The sequence below is a fragment of the Quercus robur genome, chromosome 2 (genome assembly GCF_932294415.1).
Source record: "Quercus robur chromosome 2, dhQueRobu3.1, whole genome shotgun sequence".
NCBI classification, from domain to species: domain Eukaryota; kingdom Viridiplantae; phylum Streptophyta; class Magnoliopsida; order Fagales; family Fagaceae; genus Quercus; species Quercus robur.
This window is the reverse complement of record NC_065535.1, coordinates 89248420-89275103: the sequence shown is the minus strand read 5'-3', so window position 1 is coordinate 89275103 and position 26684 is coordinate 89248420. Positions and strand designations below refer to the sequence as shown.

General features: G+C 33.3%; 2 protein-coding genes across 5 annotated transcripts; both read right to left on the bottom strand.

Annotated features, from left to right (window-relative positions):
• Positions 1-558: 558 nt before the first annotated feature.
• LOC126715701 (cinnamoyl-CoA reductase-like SNL6) lies at positions 559-10527 on the bottom strand. Of its 4 annotated transcripts, none has more exons than XM_050416451.1 (6): positions 10332-10527; positions 10062-10228; positions 9712-9900; positions 1370-1517; positions 1092-1284; positions 559-1000 (listed from the first exon to the last, which is right to left on the bottom strand). In XM_050416451.1, the coding sequence occupies exons 1-6, from the start codon at positions 10477-10479 to the stop codon at positions 916-918; spliced, it is 930 nt and encodes a 309-aa protein (XP_050272408.1). In that variant the 5' UTR covers positions 10480-10527; the 3' UTR covers positions 559-915. The 4 variants fall into 4 exon arrangements, with proteins under 4 accessions (XP_050272408.1, XP_050272407.1, XP_050272405.1 ...); XM_050416450.1 differs by lacking the exons at positions 1092-1284; positions 1370-1517 and adding exons at positions 6059-6251; positions 6336-6489 and having other exon boundaries at positions 10332-10525; XM_050416448.1 differs by lacking the exon at positions 1370-1517 and adding an exon at positions 6336-6489 and having other exon boundaries at positions 10332-10525.
• A 1833-nt stretch (positions 10528-12360) lies between these two features.
• LOC126715700 (uncharacterized) lies at positions 12361-24592 on the bottom strand. The gene is made up of 14 exons (XM_050416447.1): positions 24297-24592; positions 24176-24209; positions 23473-23685; positions 23251-23387; positions 23003-23152; positions 22304-22405; positions 20736-20900; positions 20423-20533; positions 20015-20112; positions 19145-19268; positions 18856-18945; positions 17024-17068; positions 13578-13898; positions 12361-12759 (listed from the first exon to the last, which is right to left on the bottom strand). The coding sequence occupies exons 1-14, from the start codon at positions 24342-24344 to the stop codon at positions 12733-12735; spliced, it is 1665 nt and encodes a 554-aa protein (XP_050272404.1). The 5' UTR covers positions 24345-24592; the 3' UTR covers positions 12361-12732.
• Between the last annotated feature and the right edge of the window lie 2092 nt (positions 24593-26684).

Here is a 26684-nt window from a genome sequence, read left to right as displayed (position 1 = left end):
AATATCTTACAATTCTTTGGGCGCATAGCATGGGTTTGCAACTAGTTATCCTATAATAGTTGAAATTAGTCAAATTACTCATCAATGGCATGGGTTTGCAACTATAGTTATCCTATAATAGTTGAAATTAGTCAAATTACCCCTCAAAAGCTGAGGGAGGTTATGTTGGGTGGAAAATTGCTTGAGAAATGTCCAAAATACTGTCGGGTGTGAAAACTTGGGGATGCATACGTAGCTGAAACTAGACAAAGAGAAGAGTTTACACGTACCTTGCCCTTCAGCCCTGATCATTTTCTTGTTATTGTGTGCGAGGGTGGCAAAGGACCCCATATGCCACCAAAAGAAAACCATGAGGATCAACCCTATGAGATTAGTATTTTTCTTTTTTCTTTTTTTGAGGGAATTTTGGGATTAGTATTATGATCTACAGTTCTTAAGACAATTTTTAATTCTTATACATCAATTTTAAAGCAAGTGTATCAGATTTTGTTATATCATCAATAATTTAAATATACCAAAATGGTAATAATCAATGCTTGTTTAATTGCTACTGACGTTAACAAAATATAAATATACTCATTACTCATTAGATAGATGAGATTATAAGAACTCTATGGTGGAGTTAGTAACCTAATCCAACCTTATGGAACCCATAAAATCCAAGAGATGAAATGATTGGTGAGTTTAAAAAAAGAAAGATCCTTTTGAGTATGACTATGAGAACGCAACATTCTCTCGCATTTTAAGAGACTAACTTCCATCCACCAAACCTAAAAGGAAGATAAAATTTCATTCACGGCTGAACAACAACAAAAATTATATACATCCACTCATAATAACAAGAAATTTGAAATTTGAAGACGCTGCTTGTTCCATTACTAATAAAATAGCTACAAATTAGACTACCTTCTTTCACTAACATGCAGTGCCCTCCACAAGCTTGTTTAACTTCTTGGTCCTCAACCTCTCAGCAAAAACCTCACTTCCTTGGCATTCATACCTGTGCATAACAAAGCATTAAATTCAGCTCACTTGCATCATTCTTTATCCTTCTTGTACATAAAAACAAACTACTAATTACTAAATCTTACCTAGCTGGTAAGGATATTAAAGGGCTTAAGCTTCGTGCAAGTTTAATAGCTTCTTCCTCAGTATTGACTATCTGATTGAAGCAGAAATACCGCCCACATGTGGACCGATCCTCAAAGGCTCGAATATGAACATCGACTAGAAAATTCACATCAACAAATGCCAGCACTCCATTTTCATACATTTGTGCAGCACCTGTTTGAAAATAATCTCAAAGTGAAACTTAGTTTTTGCTCTCATGTAACAAAATGAATAATGTTGCAACATAGAACATGTCTACCTTGAAGATATGACATTGTTGACCTAGAATTCTGTTGAGTGAGTCCAAGAACTAGTCCAGCATTTATGGAAACCATGTTGACCATGCGATCCATGGCTAGAGCCCAAGCTGCCTGCTCTGAGAGTGTCTTTGCCAGGGCATACCACAACTTTAATTTGGAGGAGGAAGAGCCAAAATAAAAAAAGAAAATTAGTAAAGGTTTTGCAATTATGGATGCTAAAGTGAAATTTTAAACTTTTTTCCAAAATAATTACATGAAAAGTACATGAAGGAGAGAGAAACCCACATACTAGTGTCATAGAAAACACAAAAACTACACACAAACGTTGAACACAAAAACCACAAATTGAAGCCTCATGGAAAATAATATAACCACACACCAACAGATCAAAGAGTATGACAAGTTAGACACAACTTACCCGTAAATGCAGAGACCCACAGTGGCGGCAACGACATCCCAAGCAGAGAGAAGGTGAACTCGAGTGAAGGAAGAACAGAGGGGATCAGGTTCGTTTGTCCGCGTAATGGGTTTGCAATTACCGTGTTTCCTCTGTTTTGATGGTTTATTGGTTGGTGGGTAGGTGGAATTCATTGAAGAGGAAGAGGACAGAGCATTGAAGAAAATTGAAGACATCTCTGCCATGGTAGTTGAGAGAAAAGAAGAAACCTGAGAATGAGAAAATAGCTGTCGGCCTAAACACACCGTTTTGTGTTTTACTCTGCTTCGTGGGTCAGATGAGTGAACAGTACACAATACATAATAGCAACGCGTTTCCTTTCAAGGTTGTGTCCATGAACAATACACGCACACGCACAATGTTAAGCACAATGTTAATGAAACGATGCGTTCAAGCTTTCATCCATGCATTTCAACTAGAACTTTTGCGCGTTTATTTCGTGGCACTGTAGCGTGGGTCCCCGTGGTGAGTAAAACGCAAACGCTGAAACACTGAGGAGAAATGTAATCCAAAAGCTCACTTAGTGTCCGCTTGGAATCCGTTTATTTTGCTAAAATTGAAAATTTTTTGCTGAAAGTATTATAAATAAAGATAAAAGCTAGTTGAAATAGTACAGTGAGACCCATGAATAGTACCAAAAAGTGCAGTAAGACTCATGAATAGTAGCAAAAATAAGTTGAATAGTAAAATAAGTATCTGTTTAAGATTCGCTTATTTTGCTGAAACTGAAAATTTTTTACTGAAAATATTGTAAATAAAAATAAAAATTAACTAAAATAGTACAGTTAAACCCATGAATAGTACCAAAAAGTGCAGTAGGACCCATGAATATTAGCAAAAATAAGCTAATAAAATAAATTGGCAAAAATTATTTTTGCCAAAGAGACACTAAATTGGCAAAAATAATCTTTGCCTTAAGTTGTGTTTGCCATTAGCTTAAGAAGACAGTTTTTTTTTACTATTCAACTTATTTTTGCTACTATTCATGGGCACTATTGCACTTTTTGATACTATTCACAGGTTTCACTGTACTATTTCAACTACCTATTAGTTTTATCTACAGTACTTTCAGCAAAAAATTTTCAGTTTCAGCTAAATAAGTTGTTCTCAAACAAACTCAATGTCCATTTTGGAACAACTTATATATTTAGCTGAAACTGAAAATTTTTTGCTGAAAATACTGTAAATAAAGGTAAAAGTTAGCTGAATAGTACAGTAGAACTTATGAATAATACCAAAAAGTACAATGGGACACATGAATGATAACAAAAATAAGTTGAAATTGCAAATAAGTTGAAATTTTCAAGTTGTCCCAAACAGACCATTAAAGTGATTGTTTTTAATTCATAAAAAACTTAAAAGTAATCGCTTTTATTTCTAAATAAGTTTAACAAAGTCATGATGTGTCTAATGGACCGTTATATTTGAGGTATGTCTTCAAAGTTCATTCACATCAGTTCATCTAAATTTTCTGTCTATTTTAGCATAACCACTTGTTTTTTTGAATGAATTTTTACATTTGAGCTTTGGATTTATTTGGTTTTTTTTTTTAATGGGTTTTCTATTGGGTTTTGTTTTGAATTGATTTTGTTTTGAGTTGATTTTTAGTTTGGTTTGGGATGAGTTTGAGTTTATATTGGTTTGATTTCCATTGATTTTGGGTAAGATTGTATTTGGATTATGATGACACTGTATTGGGTAGTGGTAGGTGTATACTGATCAATTTTAGGTGGCCTTCCTTCTTCTTCTTCTTCCTCTTCCTTTTCTCAAGAAGATAATTACAATACTAATTGCATAGTCATTCTATCCATGCAAACTTATCTGATATATATCGATTCTAATTAGCACTTCTCAAAAAAGATGCTAATTAGCTTCCTTTTGGCTCTACGGAATATTATTTTTTTATTGTTTTTTAAATGGAAGAGGTTTAAGAAATCAAGAAAGCCATGCTAACTGGCTTCTTTTGAATTTTCTTGGATGATAGTTCTCTTCGCTAGAAAAGAATGAAGCTTACGTATTTACTTACTCTGTAGAAAGTGATGCCACAACTAAAAAGGAGAATGAATTTGTGTATCATTTGTCGCGGAAGTATATTTATTTTCCAATGATGACATTGGCAGTGGATGCTATTTTAGTTGCACTCTTTTTCTGTCTGCATTACCAACCATATCTAACCAAGGCTCCCTAACCTCTGTAGGAAAGTTTCAAACTGAATTGGGCAAAGCTTGGGCCTTAGAGATAGCATCAAGAAGAAGAAAAGAAGGCTGATTAATGACCTTAAATTTTCTTTTGGTGGTGCCATTGTGCTGGTACAGGCAGTAGTCGTAGAACAGTACAACAGTTCTTGACATGTGTATATTAATCTTAATTACTTTTAACCATATTATCAAAAATAATGAAGTTTTGAGTATGATTTTATCATGTCGAACCTTCACTTAAGGGGTTAGTTATAAATCTCACAAATGTAATGTCTTATCCTTCTGTCATTTCTTTCAAACCTTAAAACTTTTTACTCAAAATTTATTTTATACTTGTGCCATTTAGGCATATGTTACCTGCTTAAGAAATTAATTTTGAGGTCCTGCTAGGAATGCTAGAAAGTATGTGAAGAAACAGAAAAAAAAACGAGGCCCTCTTAAGTGAAATGGGCACTACTAATTTGTCATTATATATATATATATATATATATATATCTAAAAGCTGAATCGTAATTTTTATTATTGTTATATTCATGTTAAGCCACATCAGCCTAGTATTTCTTATTTGCTCCACTTCAGTCTACTTCGATCCATTCAGTCCAATGTGACCTAGTTCAGTCCATTCCCTTTGGTCCACTTCGGTCATTTCGTCCAATTTGGTTTATTTCAGTTTATTTCATCTAGTTTGGTAATGCTTAGGGAGGAGAGGTTCGTATAGAAAAAAGAGCTACTTCATTGACAATTATGTCATATTTTCAACCTAATGTTAGTAGGTTCTTAATAGAATAACATTTGTCTAAGTCTTTTTTTTTTTTCTAATATAAGTGATGGATTTACTTATATATGCTTTATCTTTAAGCCATTTAAGACATATAGAAGATGAATCGTTTGTAAGAAGTATTAGAAACAAATTTTAGCTGTATATTACATTATTTATAAAATATCTTACAATTTTCAGGGCGCATAGCGTAGGTTTACGACTAGTTATCCTATAATAGTTGAAATTAGTCAAATTACTCATCAATAACGTGGGTTTGCGACTAATTACCCTATAATAGTTGAAATTAGTCAAATTACCCATCAAAAGCTGAGGGAGGTTATTTTGGGTGGAAAATTGCTTGAGAAATGTCCAAAATACTGTCGGGTGTGAAAACTTGGGGATGCATACGTAGCTAACACTAGACAAGGAGAAGAGTCTACATGTACCTTGCCCTTCAGCCCTGATCATTTTCTTGTTATTGTGTGCGAGGGTGGCAAAGGGCCCCATATGCCACCAGAAGAAAACCACGAGGATCAACCCTATGGGATTAGTATTTTTTTTTTTTTTTTTTTTTTTTTGTGGGAATTTTGGGATTAGTATTGTGATCTACAGTTCTTAAGCCAATTTTTAAATTCTTATCCATCAATTTTAAAGCAAGTATACCAGATTTTGATATATCATCAATAATTTAAATATACCAAAATGGTAATAATCAATGCTTGTTTAATTGCTACTGACTTTAACAAAATATAAATATACTCATTACTCATTAGATAGATGAGATTATAAGAACTCTATGGTGGAGTTAGTAACCTAATCCAACCTTATGGAACCGATAAAATCCCAGAGATGAAATGATTACTGCGTTTAAAAAAAAAGGATCCTTCTGAGTATGACTATGAGAACACAACATTCTCTCGCATTTTAAGAGACCAACTTCCATCCACCAAAACCAAAAAGCAGATAAAATTTCATTGACGATTGAACAACAACAAAAATTATATACATCCACTCATAATAACAAGAAATTAGAAATTTGAAGACGCTGCTTGTTCCATTACTAATGGAATAGCTACAAATAAGTCTACCTTCTTTCACTAACATGCAGTGCCCTCCACAAGCTTGTTTAACTTCTTGGTCCTCAACCTCTCAGCAAAAACCTCACTTCCTTGGCATTCATACCTGTGCATAACAAAGCATTAAATTCAGCTCACTTGCATCATTCTTTATCCTTCTTGTACATAAAAACAAACTACTAATTACTAAATCTTACCTAGCTGGTAAGGATATTAAAGGGCTTAAGCTTCGTGCAAGTTTAATAGCTTCTTCCTCAGTATTGACTATCTGATTGAAGCAGAAATACCGCCCACATGTGGACCGATCCTCAAAGGCTCGAATATGAACATCGACTAGAAAATTCACATCAACAATTGCCAGCACTCCATTTTCATACATTTGTGCAGCACCTGTTTGAAAATAATCTCAGAGTGTAACTTAGTTTTTGCTCTCATGTAAAAAATGAATAATGTTGCAACATAGAACATGTCTACCTTGAAGATATGACATTGTTGACCTAGAATTCTGTTGAGTGACACCAGGTCCAAGAACTAGTCCAGCATTTATGGAAACCATGTTGACCATGCGATCCATGGCTAGAGCCCAAGCTGCCTGCTCTGAGAGTGTCTTTGCCAGGGCATACCACAACTGTAATTTGGAGGAGGAAGAGCCAAAATAAAAAAAGAAAATTAGTAAAGGTTTTGCAATTATGGATGCTAAAGTGAAATTTTAAACTTTTTTCCAAAATAATTTTTTAAACACTCGTTTGAAATGCTAAATGTATAATATATGTGATTAAATTCATTGCTTTTTTTTTTCAGCTTAAACTTTTAAAATACGTGATAATTTATCAAAGAATCACCAGTAAGTTATTAATATAAACTTAGTCCATAATAGTAAGTTTTTCCTTGCTTCTGAATTAAAACATAAATGTATTAATAATTTAGAAAAATGAAAAACGAATATCTGCTAATGCTGTAATGCATCAGCACCACTTAATTACATCTCTGCAATGAGTAGAAGAAGAAAAAATATAGAATCATATTGTTGGTGAATGCTATACAATAAGTCAATAACTTCTAAAAGGAAAAGTACCCCCGTTTGATTAACCCCTAGCTAAAATTGCCACTACCATTAATTGTCCCATCACATTTGAGCAATACTGGCGTGTGACCAAGACCAACACATGACTATGAATAGTGAATAATCATTCAACTCGTATAAAAAAGTCGTACTGTCCACTAATTTTAGAGTACCCCCATCCCCATCGTAGCTCCCACTAGCACCAATAAAGCCAACCTGATTGATTTCTTTTCTCTTCCCTCCTCCTCCTCCTCCTCCCCCCCACCACCCACCCCCCCCCCCCCCCCCCCACATTTTTAGTTGTGTAAAAATATATTTGTAACTTAAAAAGCAGAATGTTTTTAAAAAAAAAAATTTACATTCTCTTTTGATGCGAAGATAAACTCAATCAAAACAAAAACCTAATGTAAATGGTAATTAGCACTAGGGAGTTCGTGACAAATGTTTTTGTTAGGTATGGATGCAGGGCCGGCTCTATGGTGGAGCAAAAAATGCAACCGCCTAAGGCCTCAAGTAAAAAAAAGGCCCCTAAATTTTAACCAATAGGATTATTTATAATCAATAAATAAAATAAATTTTTTTTATTAGATGAAAAAAATAAAAAATAGAGAAAAATGCAACGTCGTCCACAATATTTTTCACAACACTTGTACAACTAATGCTAAGTAGCAAGTTATTACATCCTATTGTTGATGGCAAAAAAATAATTATAGTGATATTTTCAAATAAAAAACAAAAAAACAGTTTAAAATCTAGGATTTGTTGTAAAAAATATTGTGAATGTTGCACTTCTAAAAAAGAAAAATAATAATAAGAGTTTAATTAGCAAACTTTTACTAGTTTTCATCTAAATCTACCACTAACACCACTGTTTTACTTACCACTATCAATCTACCACATCAACAAGTATGAAAAATTTTGCCAAATTTTTTTTGTCTTAAAAATTCAAAAAAAAAAAAATCTATGTAGTTCATGTTAATTAGTAGTAATTTTGCATCTAAATAAGATGATCAATTTTCGCCTTAGGCCCCCAAATGCATCAAGCCGCCCCTGTATGGATGTATAAGTAAAGTCACATATTAAATAATAATAATAATAATAATGTTTTTTGGTTATCATGAGTATAAGTTGTTAATATAACATGAAAGAGGCCAAATTCGTATATTTAAAGTTTTGAGTTAAGTGTTGTTCTTATATATTACATTAATTACTTAAGTAAAATCTCCCAAAAAAAAAAAAAAAATCAGTTGAATTCAAGACTTTTGGCAATTCTTTCTTCTTCTTTTTTGAGTTAAAACGATAGGGAAATTCTAAAAGGTTAATTGGTCATGAATTTGAGATTCAAAGTTTTGGCTTTTTATTATTATTATTATTATTTGTGCTAAGCAATATATAAACTACATATAAGATGATTCCAAAATTATTGACTTGGCTAGCTAGGTTTGTACGTACCCCTTTCTCTAAGAAAAAGACACGGGTGCATAAAACAAAGCATATAAAGTAATTATTCTAGATATCCTATCGGCCCATCCTTTCCACTTTTTTCCCTTTAAATATAATTGCGGTTAATGTATGGGGACAATGGAGACAATGCATGCACCAACGTCATGATAAGGATTTCCAAGAAATAGAAATTCTTTTACACAAAAAACAGGAAAATAGAACAAAATAATGAAATATATAAGGCGATCATTATTAAGTTAAAAATTAAGAGTGGGTTTGGTATAACTTATTTTTATTGATTTATTTTATTAAAAAAATAAGCTTAGACTAAAATATAATTAGTAAAGTAAAGTTTACAAATTTGTGTATATATAAAAATAAATAAATAAATAACTAACTAACTTAAAAGTAGTCAGAATAGAGGGCAAGCCCATAATATGAAGCTCAAATAAGATTTTCCTACAAGAATGAACTTTTATAACATAAATAAACAAGAATTTAAATAAATAAATAAATAATCTTGATTTGGTGTTGGCATCAAGGTTTCGTTTGGGTAAATTCGTTGTTTAATCAAGGACCTTGTTGAGACATACAGTAACATACAGTATTTTACCTGTGTCTCAACAAGGTCCTGTTGTTGTTGGGTGTTGATACTACTTTTTTTTTGTTTTTTGAAACTATGTATTTTGGACCAAATGCACTTCATTTTTCCTTTTTCATCTCTCTTCTCCTGTGCAGAAAACATATTGGGACCACTTACAGAAGATAGGGAACAACTTTTCAGGGAAAATGCTTTTTTTGAGGTTTGACAAATTCAAGGTCATTTGGAAAAACTCAAAGTGCATTTGGCAATGTCTCTTCTAGAATCTGCACTTGGCAACAATACAAAAGGGTCCCAGTTCCACACCCCACTCAGAATTTCAATTACTACCCAAAAAAATATCAATATTTAAAAAAATTAAGGAATCATTTGTAGGATATTTAAAAACAATTTTCATTATTTAAATAATATAATGTGTATTTTCATAAAACTTTCAACCTACCCATATTTTCAAAAAAAACTTAAACATCATTACTAAAATATCATTACTAACCAGGCCCTTGATACCTAATATTTATTATCTACTCTAACAATTTCACTTTAAATAATTGAAAATCATTTTGTGGGAAAAAATTTGTAGTAAACACCTTTAAACACATGAAAGAAAAACAATTGAAAAATAGATTTTAATTGCTTTTTTTCGCATGTAAAAAATTACTTTGTGATTCTAAAATTATTGAAAACATGTAATCTTGCCCTTGTTTTGGTAATTAAAAAAGATTATATATATTCGGGTCCCAAACCTTCAATTTTCTGCAAAATTCTTGATCACTCCATGACCTCTCATCAACATCCTTCTCTGCACAAATGTTCTCCCTCCAAATTGCTGCAGTCAAACAAGAAGTGAACACAATCTTCTCAATACTCTCTGTTTGTGCACACGCTTCCACTACATTAATTGCTCCTCTCACCTCCAAATCCACAATTTTATCCTGCCCAAACCATAAATAAAACTTATTTACTACTACTACTAATATAAAAGCTAAGAGCATAATAATTGACAGATGGGTTAATCTTGCTTTCTTCTCTTTACAATTAAGGCACATCATATCATCATAATATTTGAAAAGGAACAATAAATAAATACACTTACATCATATCCATCTGAACTGTCTAAACAGCAGAACAAAGCAGAGCAGCCCTTCAAAGCTACAAGAATGCTATGGTAATCCAAAAAATCTACAGAAAATACCACCAGTCTCTCCTCTATTTTTTCCATCTCCCTAATTTTCTTCTCTATCTCTGTCTGACTCTGATCCCCTGCAACAAACCCAAATTCATATATATTATGCTCATAATTCATATATTATCAAAAACTAAACCTCCTCAAAAAGATATCAAACCAAAAGAGGGGAGAACTTGCCATGCTTTTGGATAGCTGCATGAACTTCATACCCTCTACTCAACAATCCTTTGAGAATCCAAAAACCCACATAGTTTGAAGCATCAAGAACACAAATTCTGGTCTTTTCGTGATCCATTCTTGCTATTTTTGCTTCTTTTTCTTTCATTCTTCTTCTTTGTCGTTGGAGTCCTGAGAAAAAATATGAAGGGTGAGATGGGTACTAATAAATACTAAAAGATGACAGGTTGGTGAACTATTTGTGACACGTTCTCAGCTACTCACCCTCTTCTCTCTTGTGTGCTGGACAGACCCTTTTTTGGCTTTTCCATGTGATGATGTGAAACTTATATTTTCTAATAATACTTATTATAATTTCAGTTTAGGATATGCACTATGTAAAATTGTAAATATTAAAATTATATGTTTCCTGAGCCTCTCTGCATGCATGTGCCAAGAGTGTGTTGTGTCATTTTAATCGTGACAGTTTAGTATAGAAAAGGTCTATAAAAAGAAAGCAACACGCAACTTTTTGTAGTTTTTGGGTGAAATCGAAAATTTAAGTAGGTAAAGTGCATGTGGTTTATAGAGGAGAAACAGTTGGGGGTTTGGCAAGTAAACAAATGGTCTTTGATATGGCGTGACGGGCACCCATTTGCTTCATGTATCAATACTATATAATTGGACTTCGGCTTATGTTCAATTAATGAATCACAAAAATATATAAATAAATGAACAGCTATTATAATGGCCCATAGGCAATAATGGTTTTTTATAAGTGGCCCAATTTTTTGAAGTATGAAATGTATTAGGTAAGGTCTCTTCCTTCTCTATATATAAAGGCTTTTAAACAAAAAAGATATCTTGTGCATTATATGTGGGACATACATCTTATAAGAGATTTGATGCTTATGTTGAATGGAAGAAATATTTATTACTTAAACAATGTGGGACATGAAGCAAATGGTAAAACAGAGAAGAAAGGAAAACTAAAAAAAGAGTAATAGTTTTACTTAATTTTCTTTTTCCATAGATGTGGCACTAGACAGGGTCAAAGGCTAGATTACTTGGTCATAAAAAATAATTGATGACCTTTAGATATCTCAAAACTAACTTTCCCAGACCATAAATATTGTGAAATGGTAGCGCTATAACAAATTTAGAGTACTTTAACCGCCGTTCAAGCACAAACTAACTACTGATTCAATCTTCAAATTAATTAAAGTAATAAGTTGTGATTGGTATCACATGAAACTAATTATATCAGTTCAACTATTATAAGTGTGCATGTGGATTGTCTTACTATTGAAAACCTATTTATAGAAAAAAAAAAATTTAATTTGTTAAAAATTGACTATTGTAAGTGTACGTGTGGATTATCTTATTAATGAAAACTTATTTATAGAATTTTTTTTTTTTTTAATTTGTCAAAAGTTGAAAGAACTACAGTTATACCAAAAACAAACTTTTAAAAACTGTAAAAAAACAAATAAAAATAAATAAAAAATAAAAAACCTCATACATAGAACTTGGGAAGGCTCTACAAGGAAACAAAAAACAGCTTATTAATAGGTGGAAGTTACACAGGAAGGGAACATTAACAATCCACCAAGTGGCAAAGAGTAGAAAGTTTCCACCCTTTGCAGGATTCAAACTATTTTTGATTAGTTAGAAAACCCCTAAAGGAAGAAATAGAGAGAAGAAGACGTTTCAAAGTTTGCCCGAAATGACTTTGTATTAGGGTGTGTTACGGTTACCAATAACTAAACGGCTGAGCTGAAGGAGAGAGATCAGTTCTGGTGGCTGTTATTTATTTATTTATTCATATTGTTAGGAGAGTTGGCAACCTACTGTTGATGAAAAACCCATAAATGTTGGAGATTTGACCCGTACCATCATAAGTGATCACGTACGGAACAACCTTATGTATTATGTTACACATTTGCAGCAACGGGCTTATTTTTGAAAGTCACGCTGATATTGCTAACAAAAAATAAAAACCAAAAAACAAGAAATCTACTCATAAAAAAAAATTTTAAAATTCACAATCTCTTTCAAAACTTTTGAGGTAACATTAGCTTAACATTCAAAGAGGAGAGAGAGCCATTTTTCTTTTCTGTTCTTTGGCTGAGTAGAAGTAGAAGATCCCAGATATATTCATTTCTATTCAAACAATTATATTCATGCTCATATATATGAGAATGTTTCGTGACATCAGAATCATTTAAAGAATAAAAGACGATGCATAGCACTTATATTTGTGTCCATTTATTCCCATCCATTATGGAACAAAAGTGTATTAGCATTGCCCTCCTGATAGCGGAATCCTCAATGAATCAATCAACTTTAGTTGCCATTTCTGACGACGAACAAATTTCCAAAAATTGGTGAATTGCCCTATTCATATTTGTTTATGGATCTATCAATTTTCGAACAAGGTTGATGGAACCTGAAAGCAAAAGGAACATGTAAAGGGAGCTATTGAGAGAATGTAGGAGGAAAATAATACACATAAAATAGACCATCTTAGCAACTTGAATCCATGCCTGGATGAAAATCACAAAAACCCTAATTCTTTTCTTCAAGCCTGGTCAACCAAGCAAAGAGTTCCAAGTTTATAGGGCATATTTGAGCATGTTCGAAACCAAACCCTGTTTAATGGCTCCACCATTCAAGGGAAATTCTATAAACCACATGTTTTAAGTCACACAATGCAAAGCCAAGCATCCACATTTAACTTAAACAGAGCACGCATTCTCTGAAATGAGATAGACACAGAGTTCATGGACATAGAGACAGAAAAATAATGTTGCAACTCTGTTTGGACCATCATGTCAATAGGTTGGAAACTTGGCTATGATGTGCTAATAAGTTATTAGCTTCTTACAATGAGAATTTTTTTTAGTTGGTAACTTATGCAAGCACCCAACAGGTCCCAAACCCAAGACCTCACTTTCCAACCAATTATTATAAAGTAAGGAAGTGCCAGTTGAGCTATAGCTCATTGGTAGCAGCTTAAAATTCAACTACACTTGTTAATAGATTTTAGCATAAATAAACTCATTCCGAATATTGTCAGTTTCGAATCTATGAGCAAACTCCCCCATATGAAGGGTAAGAGATACCACATGCCTTGTCCACAAAGACTGATAGTGGGAACCAGATGTACTCATTATTACTAGCAACCATTAGCATGAAGCACAGAACATGAATATGTAAAAAGGAATAAGGGGAGAACAATAACTTCTAAGAAAAGCCATATCATACCTTCACATGATGTGGCATGATCTTTATATCAAAGGGTGATTGAAGCCATGCTTCAGGAGGATAAAATAAGAAGTTCTCTGGCTTGCTGGTATACACATCTGCATATTGATGAATGTGATAGGCAAAAGCAGATTCTTGGCCAGTGTCAGTGAGGAAAGTAGCTCCAAAAGATCTGTTGAACATTCTCTTCATCATGCCGCGTGCATTTTGCCGCTCTTTATTAAGCTCCTCAAAAAGTGACTTGTATGCTTCACATCTCTGACTTTGAGCTACAGTGGAATGCAATTTACCCAAAAGTTCTTGGGTTATATGAAATTTTGCCTGTGTCCAGAGAAAAGGAACAGAAGTAAGACAAAGATTTGAAGGCTTTAAAAAGCAGAAAAGAAAACAGTGCTCTGAAGTTTTTCATCTATTACCAAAGAATTCATCTGTCACTATTTTTTTTTTATAATGAATTAAGTGTATGGTTAAAGTCATATCAGGCAAAGAAACAATTGAAGAACTTTAATGACTTTCATGGATTCATCAGTTGGCAAGCTAAAAACCAAAGCCAACTGTAAACTTTAAAATCTGAAACAAACTAAAAGTGAACCAATCCAGTAAACAAACAAGTTGTAGAACCACTTGAAAACTCTCCCTAATATACAAGTAGCATGTCAAAAACCAAAACGAGATAGTGTGTGGGTGGGTGTGGGGTGATTGAGGGCCCAATGCTCCATTAAATGTTTTATATGAAATAAATTTTAACTTCTGATCAAATTCCTACCCTACATATCGTAAATCATAAAATCAGCATAATCAAGTCAATCATAGAATCTAATGTTCCTTTTAGAATATATGATGAATGTCATGTATCGTTTTAATCAGTCATCCAAAAGTATGTAGTTGAAATGTTTGATCAACCTAAAGCTCAATAGAATTAATCTACAGACAAGATCCCATGATGCATTAGGTGCCAATCAATTTTGATGCTGACATGATGAGATTTTAATTGTCTGCTTGATATAATTTTGAACAATCAGCCCAAAAACTTTATTCTTGACTAGGCTTGATCGATCATAAAGTACTGATGGTAAATCATTGTCAAGGGTTATTAGAACATTAATTCAAATAAGAATAACCCCAATTTTCTTTCAGCAATGTAGTTTTTCTTTTTTCTTCTTTTGTTTTTCATAAATTTTAGGATTTCACTGTTTGTTCATATAAATAAATGGTTTTTCCTTCTATTATAAACATAGGTTGGCACCATATAGATTCACAAACTGAAACAACAAATTTATTTGCCCATTCCAACTTTATCCCAAGTTGCAATATTTCCAAACATTTGGATTTAAGGATTATGATGAGTTATATAGAAAATTGGGGATGAGGGATGGAGAAAAGAATACTATAAACTTGCTAAGACAAGAGAAATGAAAACAAAAAACATGAAATGTGTCAAGTGCATTACAGAAAAAGATCAAAGATTGTAAAGGAAGGGAAGACTTGAAGAGAGATGGAAGAGTTATTCTGATAAACTTTAATGGAAGCCATACAAGAAATTGGAGTAGAGTAAGTAATCCAATTGATAGTAAAAACTGTTGATTTATTCAAAGAATTAAGATGACCAAGGTAAATGATGCATTAAAGAGGATGAAATGAAAAAAGTCGTGAGAAGTGATGAAATCCCCATTGAAGCTTGGACCTGCTTTCAGTGACACGGGCTTAGGATGTTTGACAAACCTTTTCATTACAAGCTTAATTGATAACAAAATGTCAAGCGTAGAACTAGTAATTTAATACCTATATAAATTATATACAAAAACAAAAGAGATATTCAAAACTATACAAATTCCCATGGTATTAAGCTTTATGTGTCACATCATGAACCTCTAAGAGAAAGTGATTGAACATAGGTTAAGATACGAAACAAAAATATTGGATAATTAAATTGGTTTTATGCCAAGGAGGTCTATCATGGAAGCAATATCTTACTTAGATTCCTAATGGAAGAATATAGTTAAGCCCGTGAAGATTTCCATATGGTTTTTCTTGGTCTAGAGAAAGCATATGGTAAATTACCTAAACTAGAGAGGTTTCAGTCTTAGAAAGGAAAAAAAAAAAATTCTTATCAATATATTAAGGTGACACAAATATCATGACGAAACTGTAACTAATGTGAGAACAAGTAGAGGCATCACGGGTGAGTTTCTTATCACAATTGATTTGCATCAATGATAAGTTCATATCTCTTTGAACTAGTTATGGCCACTAGACTAATTCAAGATGAAATCCCTTTAGTGCATCTTTTTTTGTAGACAATACAATTTTAGTGGATGAAATTAGACATGAAAGTTAACATCAAGTTGAAAATTTGGAGGAAGTTTTAGAATCTAAAGGCTTAAAACAAAGTTCGTCGAGTATAAGTACCATACAAGGACAAACAAAAATACTAGAATTATAGATAGTCTAGAGATACCAAAGTGAGTTTTTACGATATGTTGGATCAATAATTCATAAGGATGGAGAGATCAAAGAGGATGTGAATTATAGGAAAGATTAAGGTGGATAAAGTGGAGAAGCGAATCAGGAAAATTGCAAGATCATAGAATACCCATTAAGTTAAAAGGAAAGGTTTACAAGACGACTATAAGACTAGCTATGCTATATGGCACTGGATATTGGGGTGTAAAGAAGTAACATGTACATAAAATGAGCATAGTTGAAATAAATTGTTAAGATGGATAAGTACAAATATAAGGATAGATAGAATATGAAATGAAGAAATTCATTTAAAGTTGGGGGTGGCTCCTAGCAATGAAAATAGGAGTAAAGAAAAGATAGGGGAGAGTCGTTTGAGATGGTTTGGTCAGGTGGAAATGAGACCAATTAATGCACTTGAGAGGAAAAGTGATTCAATTCAAGTCAAATGAATGAAAAGAGGTAAGGAAAGACCTAAAATAACACTAGTAAAAGCAGTAAAAAAAATGACGTATTAATTAAAGAAGCAAAATATAGTATGATTTGGATGGATACAAGGCGGAGAATAATACATGTGACTAACCTTACTTAGTCTATTAAGAACTTATAGCCAGCCCCAGAGTTTTGAGACCAAGGCTTTGTTGTTGTAGTATCCAATTTATAATCCAAATTATCAAAAAGTTATATACTTCAACAAATTTTAGCCTAAAAAATATATTGAAATAATTTTTACAACAAATTTTGATTTATTGTTCTGGATGGGGGTAAGAAGATATGGAATTAGAAGAATTCTTCACTATTTTTTTGCCTCAAAACAACTAATCAACAGATATAAGCAATCTAAATGGAACCCTATTCAACTAAACAAATTTGCAACCTAAAGAGCTTAAGGTTCAGATGCATGAACCTTAACAACCTAGTGATCAGAAAACAAAAGTATAAGACCAACAAAATTCCAAGAAAGATGAATCATGTGCAGAATATACCTGTTCAAAACGATAGCTATCCTCATTTTGTATGTGTATTTCACTCTGCATTTATTAGCAAAACAGCCTCAGAGAGTTTTTATTTAAAAATAATAATAATATATGTATATGAGGAATAAAATGACACCCAACATAAATACAATTTACACTATGTTCAGATATCTAACCATATTACAATAGACTTTAGAGTAGCACTTCAACTGCTCCAATCTGACTAACAATGTAATGTAACCAAAACATGATTGTAATGCCCTTCCCCACCCCCAACCCCCCAATCAAAAATGTATTCAGGATGGCTAATCTATATCTCTTGGAATTTATAAGTTTGCATCAATGCTCAAGAGTCAATTTGTAAACAACCAATATTTATTGTATCTTTTTTTTCCTTAATCATGCATTCCCATTCACCATCAAACTTTGTAGAATTCTGAATGAACCACTTTGTAAAGACTATCTTCAACTATCATAATGCAAAATGTCAGCATTTTTTTTTTTTTTTTTTTTTTTTGTTATTCGAAAGTTACACACGCATACCTCACCCTCCACCTATTTTTATTGGAGGAGGAAGTGCGATTTGAACCAAAACTCATTGGCAATGCAAAATGCCATCTGTGTAACAAAGACACATTCTGCCATTTTTCCTCATCCATGCACTTCATATCAATGTCAGACACCAAAACCTACAGCCTTTTTTATACTTATAGGAGCTTGAAGAGCTAGAGGAGTTGCTGTTTTGTTGTATTGTAAGTTGGGATCGCTGCCTATGAAATTCCTAGGAATGCTTTTGGGAGCTTCTTTTGAGGCTAGTGCAGGGTGAATTCAGTTTTAGAAAGGTAGGAAAGGAGACTAGTAGGATGGAATAATTTATACAGGGGGAAGTATTTTGCTCCTTAAGAGTACTCTACCTACTTACCTACCCGCTTCCTCTTTCTTTACTTACTATTCCTACTCATGGCAAACAGGCTTGAGAAACTCCAAAGGAATTTCTTCTGGGGTGGGGAAGATGAAGAATTTAAGCTTCATTTAGTGGATTAGGATACCGTGTGTTCCCCTATCAAAAATGGAGGACTAGCAGTGAAAAAACTAAGCACTTTCAATCATGCTTATTTGAGAAAATGGCTTATGGCATTATGGTGAGGGGATCACTTCAGTAGGCATTTTGTAGGTGTAAAATATGGAGGTAAAATACGAAGATACATGAGATCAATGGACATCATAAACAGTCCACAGCCCTCATGGTTGCAGCCTTTCGAGTAGTATTTGAATGGGCTGATATAGATTCAGTTTTTATCATCTTCAAGGTTCCGGGTGGTAGTAGAATTCGGTTTTGGCATGATGTGTGCTGCAGGGAATGGCGCTTCCTCCTATAATAATGGGATGGAAGGTAAGGTTGTGGGTTCAAGACCTACTAGATGCATGTGGAACTTAACAATTAAAACAAAAAATGACGTGTGGTAGCAACTAGCAAGCAGGATAAAAAAAAGGGGGGGGGGGGGGTGCAGGAGGTGGAGGGGATTCATGAACTTACCATATTGCACAAACAATAGCAACTTTAAAACATAAGCAGGAATAAAGGAAAGTGATAATAAAAGTAAAGGGTTAAATAAACTACTCTGCCCTGTAGATTTGAGTCAGCCTCAATTAAATCCTTACAATCCAAATTTGAGTGATCAAGTCAGTAAATTCTCCAACTTATGTGCATGTTCTACATTTTAGATATATTTTAAGTCCAGAAAATTTTCTAAAAGCATTTAAGAGACAAGTTCAAAAATGTCTAGCTAAATACGTACTTCTAGTTCTTATTTATCAAAAAACAAATAAAAAATACATACTTCTAGCTCATGGATGATGGCAGCAGTGCGCCAGCCAGCCTTTGAGGGTCCTCTCAGGTCGCTAAATAGGTGATCCCCAAAATATATAACCTAAAAAAGGGAACAAAAAAAACAGGGGCTCAGTGCTCAACCTGTTCCAGAGAAAAGCATAGGTTTGCCTCAGAAATTAAAGCTGTTCAAGTTTCAACTCAGCAATTAAAGCTGCTCAAGTTTCAACTTGTATGACAGGCATCAAAAAATAAAATAAATTTAAACCGGTTAACAAAATAAATCATGAAATATGACATACCTCTGGGCCATTCCACTTGGTTATTTGGAGGAAAGATTTTAGGCATCCATGGTAGTAAATTTTATTTGGAAGAAAAGCATCTACCTTAGTGTAAGCTAAAGTGTCCTTTTCTGTGTCATAACAACTGCATGGAAGATAAAAGACAGAGCATGACAGATCACCAAACAAGATATTAGTTTAGCCTTCAGTGCATTGTTAAGGAGATAAAAACATAAAATTCGAGTCCAAAAAGGACATGAAAGGGAAAAAGAAAAACAAAAAACAATGAAAGATGCTTAAAAAATAAATAGTTGAAATTATCAAAATAGAAAACAAATCAAGGTTTTATATACATATCAATTATCATTAGTCTGGAAACAAAAAGCATAGCTGAAGTCATAAGCTAGAAAAGTAAATGAATTCACACTTTTTTGCAGCAAGGACAAATCAAGTCGTTGCACTTATCGGGTACAAATTTCCAGTCTGTTTCTGGAAGCGCTTTCCCCCCCCCCCCCCCCCCCAAAAGCATTTTCTTTTTCAGAATAGTAGCATAGCATAAACCTTGCCATAAAGGTTCACACTGACTGTCCCACATCCACCATATGTGTTTTTTATATATAAAGGGCATCCAAGTAACCTCATAAACCACATCAATCTTACTCCTCCTAATTATCCCAACAGAAAATTTGATAGAAAGCCCCATGAAATTATTTGCACGATCAAGAACATTTTCACGAAATTAATTTGTATTTTTTTCTAGAAAAAAAAAATTAAAAGAGAAAATTGAAGAAAAAAATAGAACAATGAACACAGATTTCTTATTCTCAAGAATCTAAAAAGAGGTTTTAAAAACAAAAACAAAAAAGAGCTTAGCAAATTTAATATACAAACCGGAATGGATGTTCAGATGTATAAAACTCCGGCTTTTTCGCTTTAGCAATCACAACATCAAAAAGTTCCCTCCAGGAGTCTTTGTAACCTAAAGAATCCTAACAAAACAACAATAACACCAATTATATTTACGCAAATATGCATCAGGAGAGAGAGTATGCGTTAAATTCCTATCCTTGAAAACAATCCATATGCTTTGTATATTTAATTGTTTTCAACTAAAACATAAATAAAACTTTGTAACATCCTCTTTAGCATTCTCTAACCATTTCACAATTTATGTGATCAACAACTACAAAAATAAACTCCAGAACAGAAGTATTCTGTGAGAATCTAAGTTACAAACATAAAATCCTCAACTTCAAAATACAAAAAAGGCTATAATATGATTTCCCCATGAAAAATTACCTCCAACATAAAACGCATCCCTCCATCCACAAAGTAATATGGAGAATTCGTCAGCAAGAAAAGTTTCTTTCCCTTATCCCTTAGCATCCTGAGAAAGCGTAATAGCTCCCCCTGAAATTTTCATCCACACAAAGACTAGTACAAAGTCTCAAATATAAGGGGGGGGAAAAAAAAAAAAAAAAAAAAAAAACTCGTCTTGATAATAAAAACAGGTTCTTTCACTTGAATCATCAAGCCATCATTGTCAGCATGAATTAAACACATTATGTAGGTCACAAAAAAAAAAAAAAAAAAAGGAACCAGTAGAACTCACATTTTTAACTAGGTATCTATGAGGATCAGCAAGAATTCCCCTGTGAGCGAAGCCACTTCGATGGACATGCTGAATTGCACGATTTACATCTTCATAAATGTAACTGGTATCAAATTCCAGCTTAGCATCAACAAAATGTTGCACAACATCTGCAATAAGACAGGCCTGCAAACTCACAACAAAAACAAAATATTCAGGGGTTGAAAGAGAAGCGAAAATAGCCACTTTGCGAACAGTATGAGTAGAAATATGCCCGTCCACCATACATCAAGAAATATGTGTCAATTACAAAGAAGAAAAAGAAAGACAACTAGATGCCACCATCTCTCTTGTTTTTATAGCTGTTTCTTGTTCCTTAAGGGAAGAGAAACCAAATTTCTCACCTATATCTGAAAACCCCGTATCTTAAGTATGAACCTCTAACCGGAGCTCTAAGATAAACAAACAAACTTCTCTCTTGTGTGATCTACATTGTGAACACTTTGAACTAGATGTCACCATCTCACTTATTTTCATTAGGCCTGATCACACGATTGTCACAGATAACCCAAGTTTCATGGAATCTAAAGAGACACATTCATGTATTAGGTTGATTTCTATAAATAAATAAATTTTTTTATTTTCCTTTGACCATTCAGATCATAAAATTGACTCGAATGTCTGCTACAAAACTCACTAATTATAGATAGATCATAAAAGAAAAGTAAATTCTTATTTATCATTATGACATTGAAAGTGACATGAACATAACTATAAAAGCACAAGCAGACATAGTAAATGAAAGAAATAAATAATCAACTTAAAATTTTACAACCATAGTATATTAATCTGGGCACAAAGCAAATACAAATGGTAAGTTTCTGAGAGTTCATAAATTAATATCACATTTCAGGGCTGCTCCCCAATTCCTACAATGTAACCCATGGATATGATTAAACACGCCATATGTACTGTGGACACAGATGAATATAACAGAGACAATGCATCTATCAAAGAAAAACAAAAATAATGAACATACACAGACAAAAAACATGAGTTTGTGCTGATACACACATCAATTTTTTCTTTGTAAGTCTTTTCTTTGGAAGAAAGCAGGCAAGATATTTGTTTAGGAATATAGTAAATGCTTGAAAGGAAGTAAAGTACTTCATGTCTAACTAATTGCTTCTAAGTTTGTTCAAATAAGCATATTATTTAAGAAAATATATAGAACAAGTTTAAAATAAAGTGATATATTGAAGCAGTTTTATACATTGATAATTGGGTTACTATATGAGGTCTTCTGTTCTAAAAAACATAAGAAAACAATCGCTTTCAAAAGTTCAGTATATATATTGTAAGAGGGCTTCAATCAACTAAAACTGTCTCCTATGCATCAACCTAAAAACTTAACATGTCCTCACCCAGGAAGAAAATTGTCACAAAGATAGTTAACATGCATAGAATGAAGTTCACTGCTCAATGAGTCATGTCTGTGTCCATGCTGAACACATGAAAGACTACCACAACTCCTACAGCCAGTACATGGTACATAGTAGAGAAAAAATATATATAATAATGAAACCAACCTCACTAAAGCAGAAGAAATCCATCAAACCATCAAGCCCACGGGCTTGATCACGGCCAATATGCCGCGTGCCATATAGCTCTTCTATTTCCTTCCTGCTGAGCTGTACATTCATAGGAAAGGAAAGATATTTAAGAAAGAGTTTTTCATTGATACCTTTTAAATGTCCAAACTCTGCAATAAGAATCTTGACAAATTGAGCTAGCAATAGGAATACTATGTTTTGATTAGAAATAAAACTGACCAAACATAGACAGGTCATGGTGCATTATTGTATTGTTTTTTTTAATAAAGTAGCTTTGTAAAGGATGGAAGTAAAATGCATACAGGAAAGCTAATAGAAGAGAGTTTTTGAAAAACAAACCCCCCCCCCCCCCCCCCCCAAAACCAAAAAAAAAAAAGTGAAGAAGAAAAAGAAAAGAAGAGAAAGAAAGAGAATTACCTGGAAACTATAAGAATGTTAACCCTTAAAAGAATGGTAAAGGTTGATACGCAAGAAATAGACAAGAAGATCCCCCCCCCCCCCCCTTCCAACCCCATTTTGTTAAAAGCTCCGTATAAAAATAGCTTGAGTCATTAGTTATATTACCCATCAAACCAGAGGTGGACAGATGAGACGTAGATGCAAAGTGCATTGTAATTATAGTATAAAAAAAAAACTGAAAAGAGCATCTTTATCATAATAATTAATGAGAAGTACCTTGCGACGACCAAAGTAGCACCCATCCGGCTCAATCGACCCAAAGAAATCCAACTTCAAAAGACATCCTTTTGACCTATCATAGTATAAGCCTCTAATAGGAAAAGTTGGATCGTATTTGAATTTCATGCATACTTCAGGATACCTAAGCTGAGAACCACAATAAACAAAAGCAATAAAAAAAATAGTTCTATAAACAACATACCCAATAAAATATAATAACATCACCTCAACAGGATAAACCTAACCTCATTAACCATGTGCTCCTTTGCAAGATCATAAATCAAACTCTGCAAATTGGCAGAGTAATGTGCCAATGTGTAGTCATAGTCGAAACCATAAACTTGTATGTTGTCCAATCTTAAGTTCTTATTTACATAAATTCCTAATTCCAAAATAAATTACAAATCATCAATACAACAAACGATGTATCAAATCAAACTTAAAGTCAAAACAGAAGCATAACAGACCTTTCGGATTCATCTTAGGCATTCCCTTCAGCACCTTGGGAACCTTGTGAAAGCACTGTCTTGCAGCATCAAACTCATGCCGAATCTTCCTAATCTCATCATCAGTTATGAAACTATCTGCCGCAACTTGCCCACAGTCATCATCTGGTCTCAGTATAGTTTGCTCCGACGAAGCAATCACACTATAGCCCCGAAAAAAGCTTCCTCCAAACCCTTAATTCAAGTATAGTTCAAGTCAAATTCCGTTAAAAGAAATAAAACCTGTCTATAGGAAAATGAACAGTAGTGAACAAGACTTGCACAAAGATATAAACAATTGCGTAAATTTAATGTAATCAACTGCAAATACCAAAAATATCAAATTGAGAGTAATTCTACACATTTCTCCGTTTGTTCCGGCAAAAAAAAAAAAAAAACCACTGTAAATGCTTTGTAGCTCATTTTCAAGGTCACAACCAAACAAAGGAAAACAAATCAATTTTCAGGAAAATGTTTTCCAGTAAAACATTACATAATGATCATAGGATATACAAATACACACATACATACTATATGCATTTCTTAAGCAAAAATATATGTTTTTTCTAATGTAAATCAGTTCAGGATATAAGAACGCAATTATGTGCTAATCTTAATCACTTTTTTTTAGCAAAGACTAATGAATCTAAATATTCAAATGAAAATAGAGGGGAAGCAAAAAAACCTTCACGAGCTTCAGAAGCTGAAAATAACGTTCTCTGCACAAAAAGGAAGTAATTGTGAGAATGCCACAAAACAAACAAGATCCAAAGCTATGAAAAAGAGAGCAAGAGAGAGAGAAATACGTTAATGGAGGAAGAGCAGAGAGGGTAAAGCCTACGAAGGGAAGCCATAGGAGAAGAGTTGAGGTTGGCTTGGCTTGGCTCAGCTAATCAAATAGCATTTCCAAGTTTTTAGGGTTTTGATTTCTGTGTGAATGAAACTAGTTGTGTTTTCAGAAGCAAGTGTGTGCGAGTTTTAGGGATTTTTCTGTTTATTTCGTTGCCATTGGAGAGAAGAGAAAGTCAGTCACATGCGAAGTTGAAAAGCAACTTTCCTTCCTGCATTTTCACTTCAGCCACTTTGTGGTGACTACTACAGTCCAAATAATACCACGGTTTGTGCTGAATAGTGAATACTACCATTTTGAATTTTCTTTCTTTTGCTTATCTCAAGTTCTTTATTTATTCTTCTCAAAAAAATAAAAAATTCTTTTACTTTTTATAGAACTTATCCCAATTTAATTTTTTTTATAGGAACATATTGGAACCACGATCTTTGCCATGACTTACTCACGCGGTAAATCGTAAGTAGTGAAGTAAAAGTGGTGGGTTTATAACTTCACCACTCATAACTTGCCATGTGAATAAATTATGGTAAAAGTTGTAGTTTATAACTTCACTACTCACAACTATGTGACGAAATTTTGTTCCTTTTTTTTGGGTTTAGTAACGTAATTCTCCCTTTATTCATCTCTTTTCATGAGTTGAAAATCTATTGTAAATTTGAGTTTGCTAAATATCTAGAGATTTTTCCGTTTAAAATAAAAGAGAACGTAGAATAACTTGGATTTAGTAAGAGATTTTAAGTTGTGAGCTTTTGTTTTACAAATTTGTCTTATTTAATTAAAAACTTGTAAGTGAGTTGAGAAATAATATTTCGAGATATCCAAAACTTATATTTCACGTCTTGGAAGTCCCTTAAATAATAGTATAGAGTACAGACATAAGGACAAAATTTAGCTACAAAATTGATTGTAGTTTAAGATTACAACTTTATTCAATATTTTTTTTATTAGATGTGAATTTTGACAAACTATTGGATTATATTTTCTTCTTAAATCCTTCATGCTTGCAAAATTTTTAAAAAATAAAAGATTAATAGTCATGTCATCAATAAATTGTTTAAATTATAAGTTTTTGTAATTTAAAATTATGCATAAAATATAAGTTTATAAATCATATAGTAAATAATATTCAATTTATACAAAATTTGACACGTGTATTAAGAATGTAAAGAATAAGCAATTTAACTGTTAGATTTTCAAAATATGTAATAATATTTATTTTATTGAGTAAATTCTAGCATTAGCCCTTAGACTATAACCAGTTTTGTAACTAAATTTTTTCCTAGATATAAATAAATAAATATATATATATATATATGTAACGATCCAAGAAAAAGCGCTAGCCACATCTGCACTATACCTCAAAAGGACTAGTCACAATTGAGACTCCTTGTAGTTGTTAATAAAGCTCAGTTCAACCCAGTAAATACCCAATGTGGGACTCATCACACACCCACACACATCACACAATCAATCAAATTGGGGTATCACAATCTCCCCCACTTAAATCCATAACGTCCTCGTTAGGGCCCACTTTGTGGGGTAGTGTCTCTGAGCCCACACAGGATTACCGGGCCGGCTTTGATACCATATGTAACAACCCAAGGAAAAGCGCTAGCCATATCTGCGCTATACCTCAAAAGGACTAGTCACAATTGAGACTCCTTGTAGTTGTTAATAAAGCCCAGTTCAACCCAGTAAATACCCGATGTGGGACTCATTACACACCCACACACATCACACAATCAATCAAATTGGGGCATCACAATGTAACGACCCAAGGAAAAGCGCTAGCCACATCTACGCTATACCTCAAAAGGACTAGTCACAATTGAGACTCCTTGTAGTTGTTAATAAAGTCCAGTTCAACCCAGTAAATACCCGATGTGGGACTCATTACACACACACACACATCACACAATCAATCAAATTGGGGCATCACAATCTCCCCCACTTAAATCCCTAACATCCTCGTTAGGGCCCACTTTGTGGGATAGTGTCTCTGAACCCACATGGGATTACCGGGCCGGCTCTGATACCATATGAAACGACCCAAGGAAAAGCGCTAGCCACATCTGCGTTATACCTCAAAATGACTAGTCACAATTGAGGCTCCTTGCAGTTGTTAATAAAGCCCAGTTCAACCCAATAAATACCCGATGTGGGACTCATCACACACCCACACACATCATACAATCAATCAAATTGGGGTATCACAATATATATATATATATATATATATAGATTAATTATCAAAATAGTGAGGAAGCTATCAGATCAGTAAACCGTACAAAATTTCAAGTCGAATATAAAAGAAGGATGTTGTTAATTGGTGCCCTAAAAGCAA

Coding starts and splice junctions, on each gene's coding strand:
- LOC126715701 (XM_050416450.1), bottom strand. CDS start 10,479: ATGAAAGAAAAAGAAGCAAAAATAGCAAGAATGGATCACGAAAAGACC. Junction 10,229..10,331: donor TGCAGCTATCCAAAAGCATG/GCAAGTTCTCCC, acceptor GGTTTGTTGCAG/GGGATCAGAGTCAGACAGAG. Junction 9,901..10,061: donor ACAGTTCAGATGGATATGAT/GTAAGTGTATTT, acceptor TGGTTTGGGCAG/GATAAAATTGTGGATTTGGA.
- LOC126715700 (XM_050416447.1), bottom strand. CDS start 24,344: ATGGCTTCCCTTCGTAGGCTTTACCCTCTCTGCTCTTCCTCCATTAAC. Junction 23,153..23,250: donor AGGAGCACATGGTTAATGAG/GTTAGGTTTATC, acceptor TGTGGTTCTCAG/CTTAGGTATCCTGAAGTATG. Junction 17,069..18,855: donor CCATCATCCATGAGCTAGAA/GTATGTATTTTT, acceptor TAATAAATGCAG/AGTGAAATACACATACAAAA.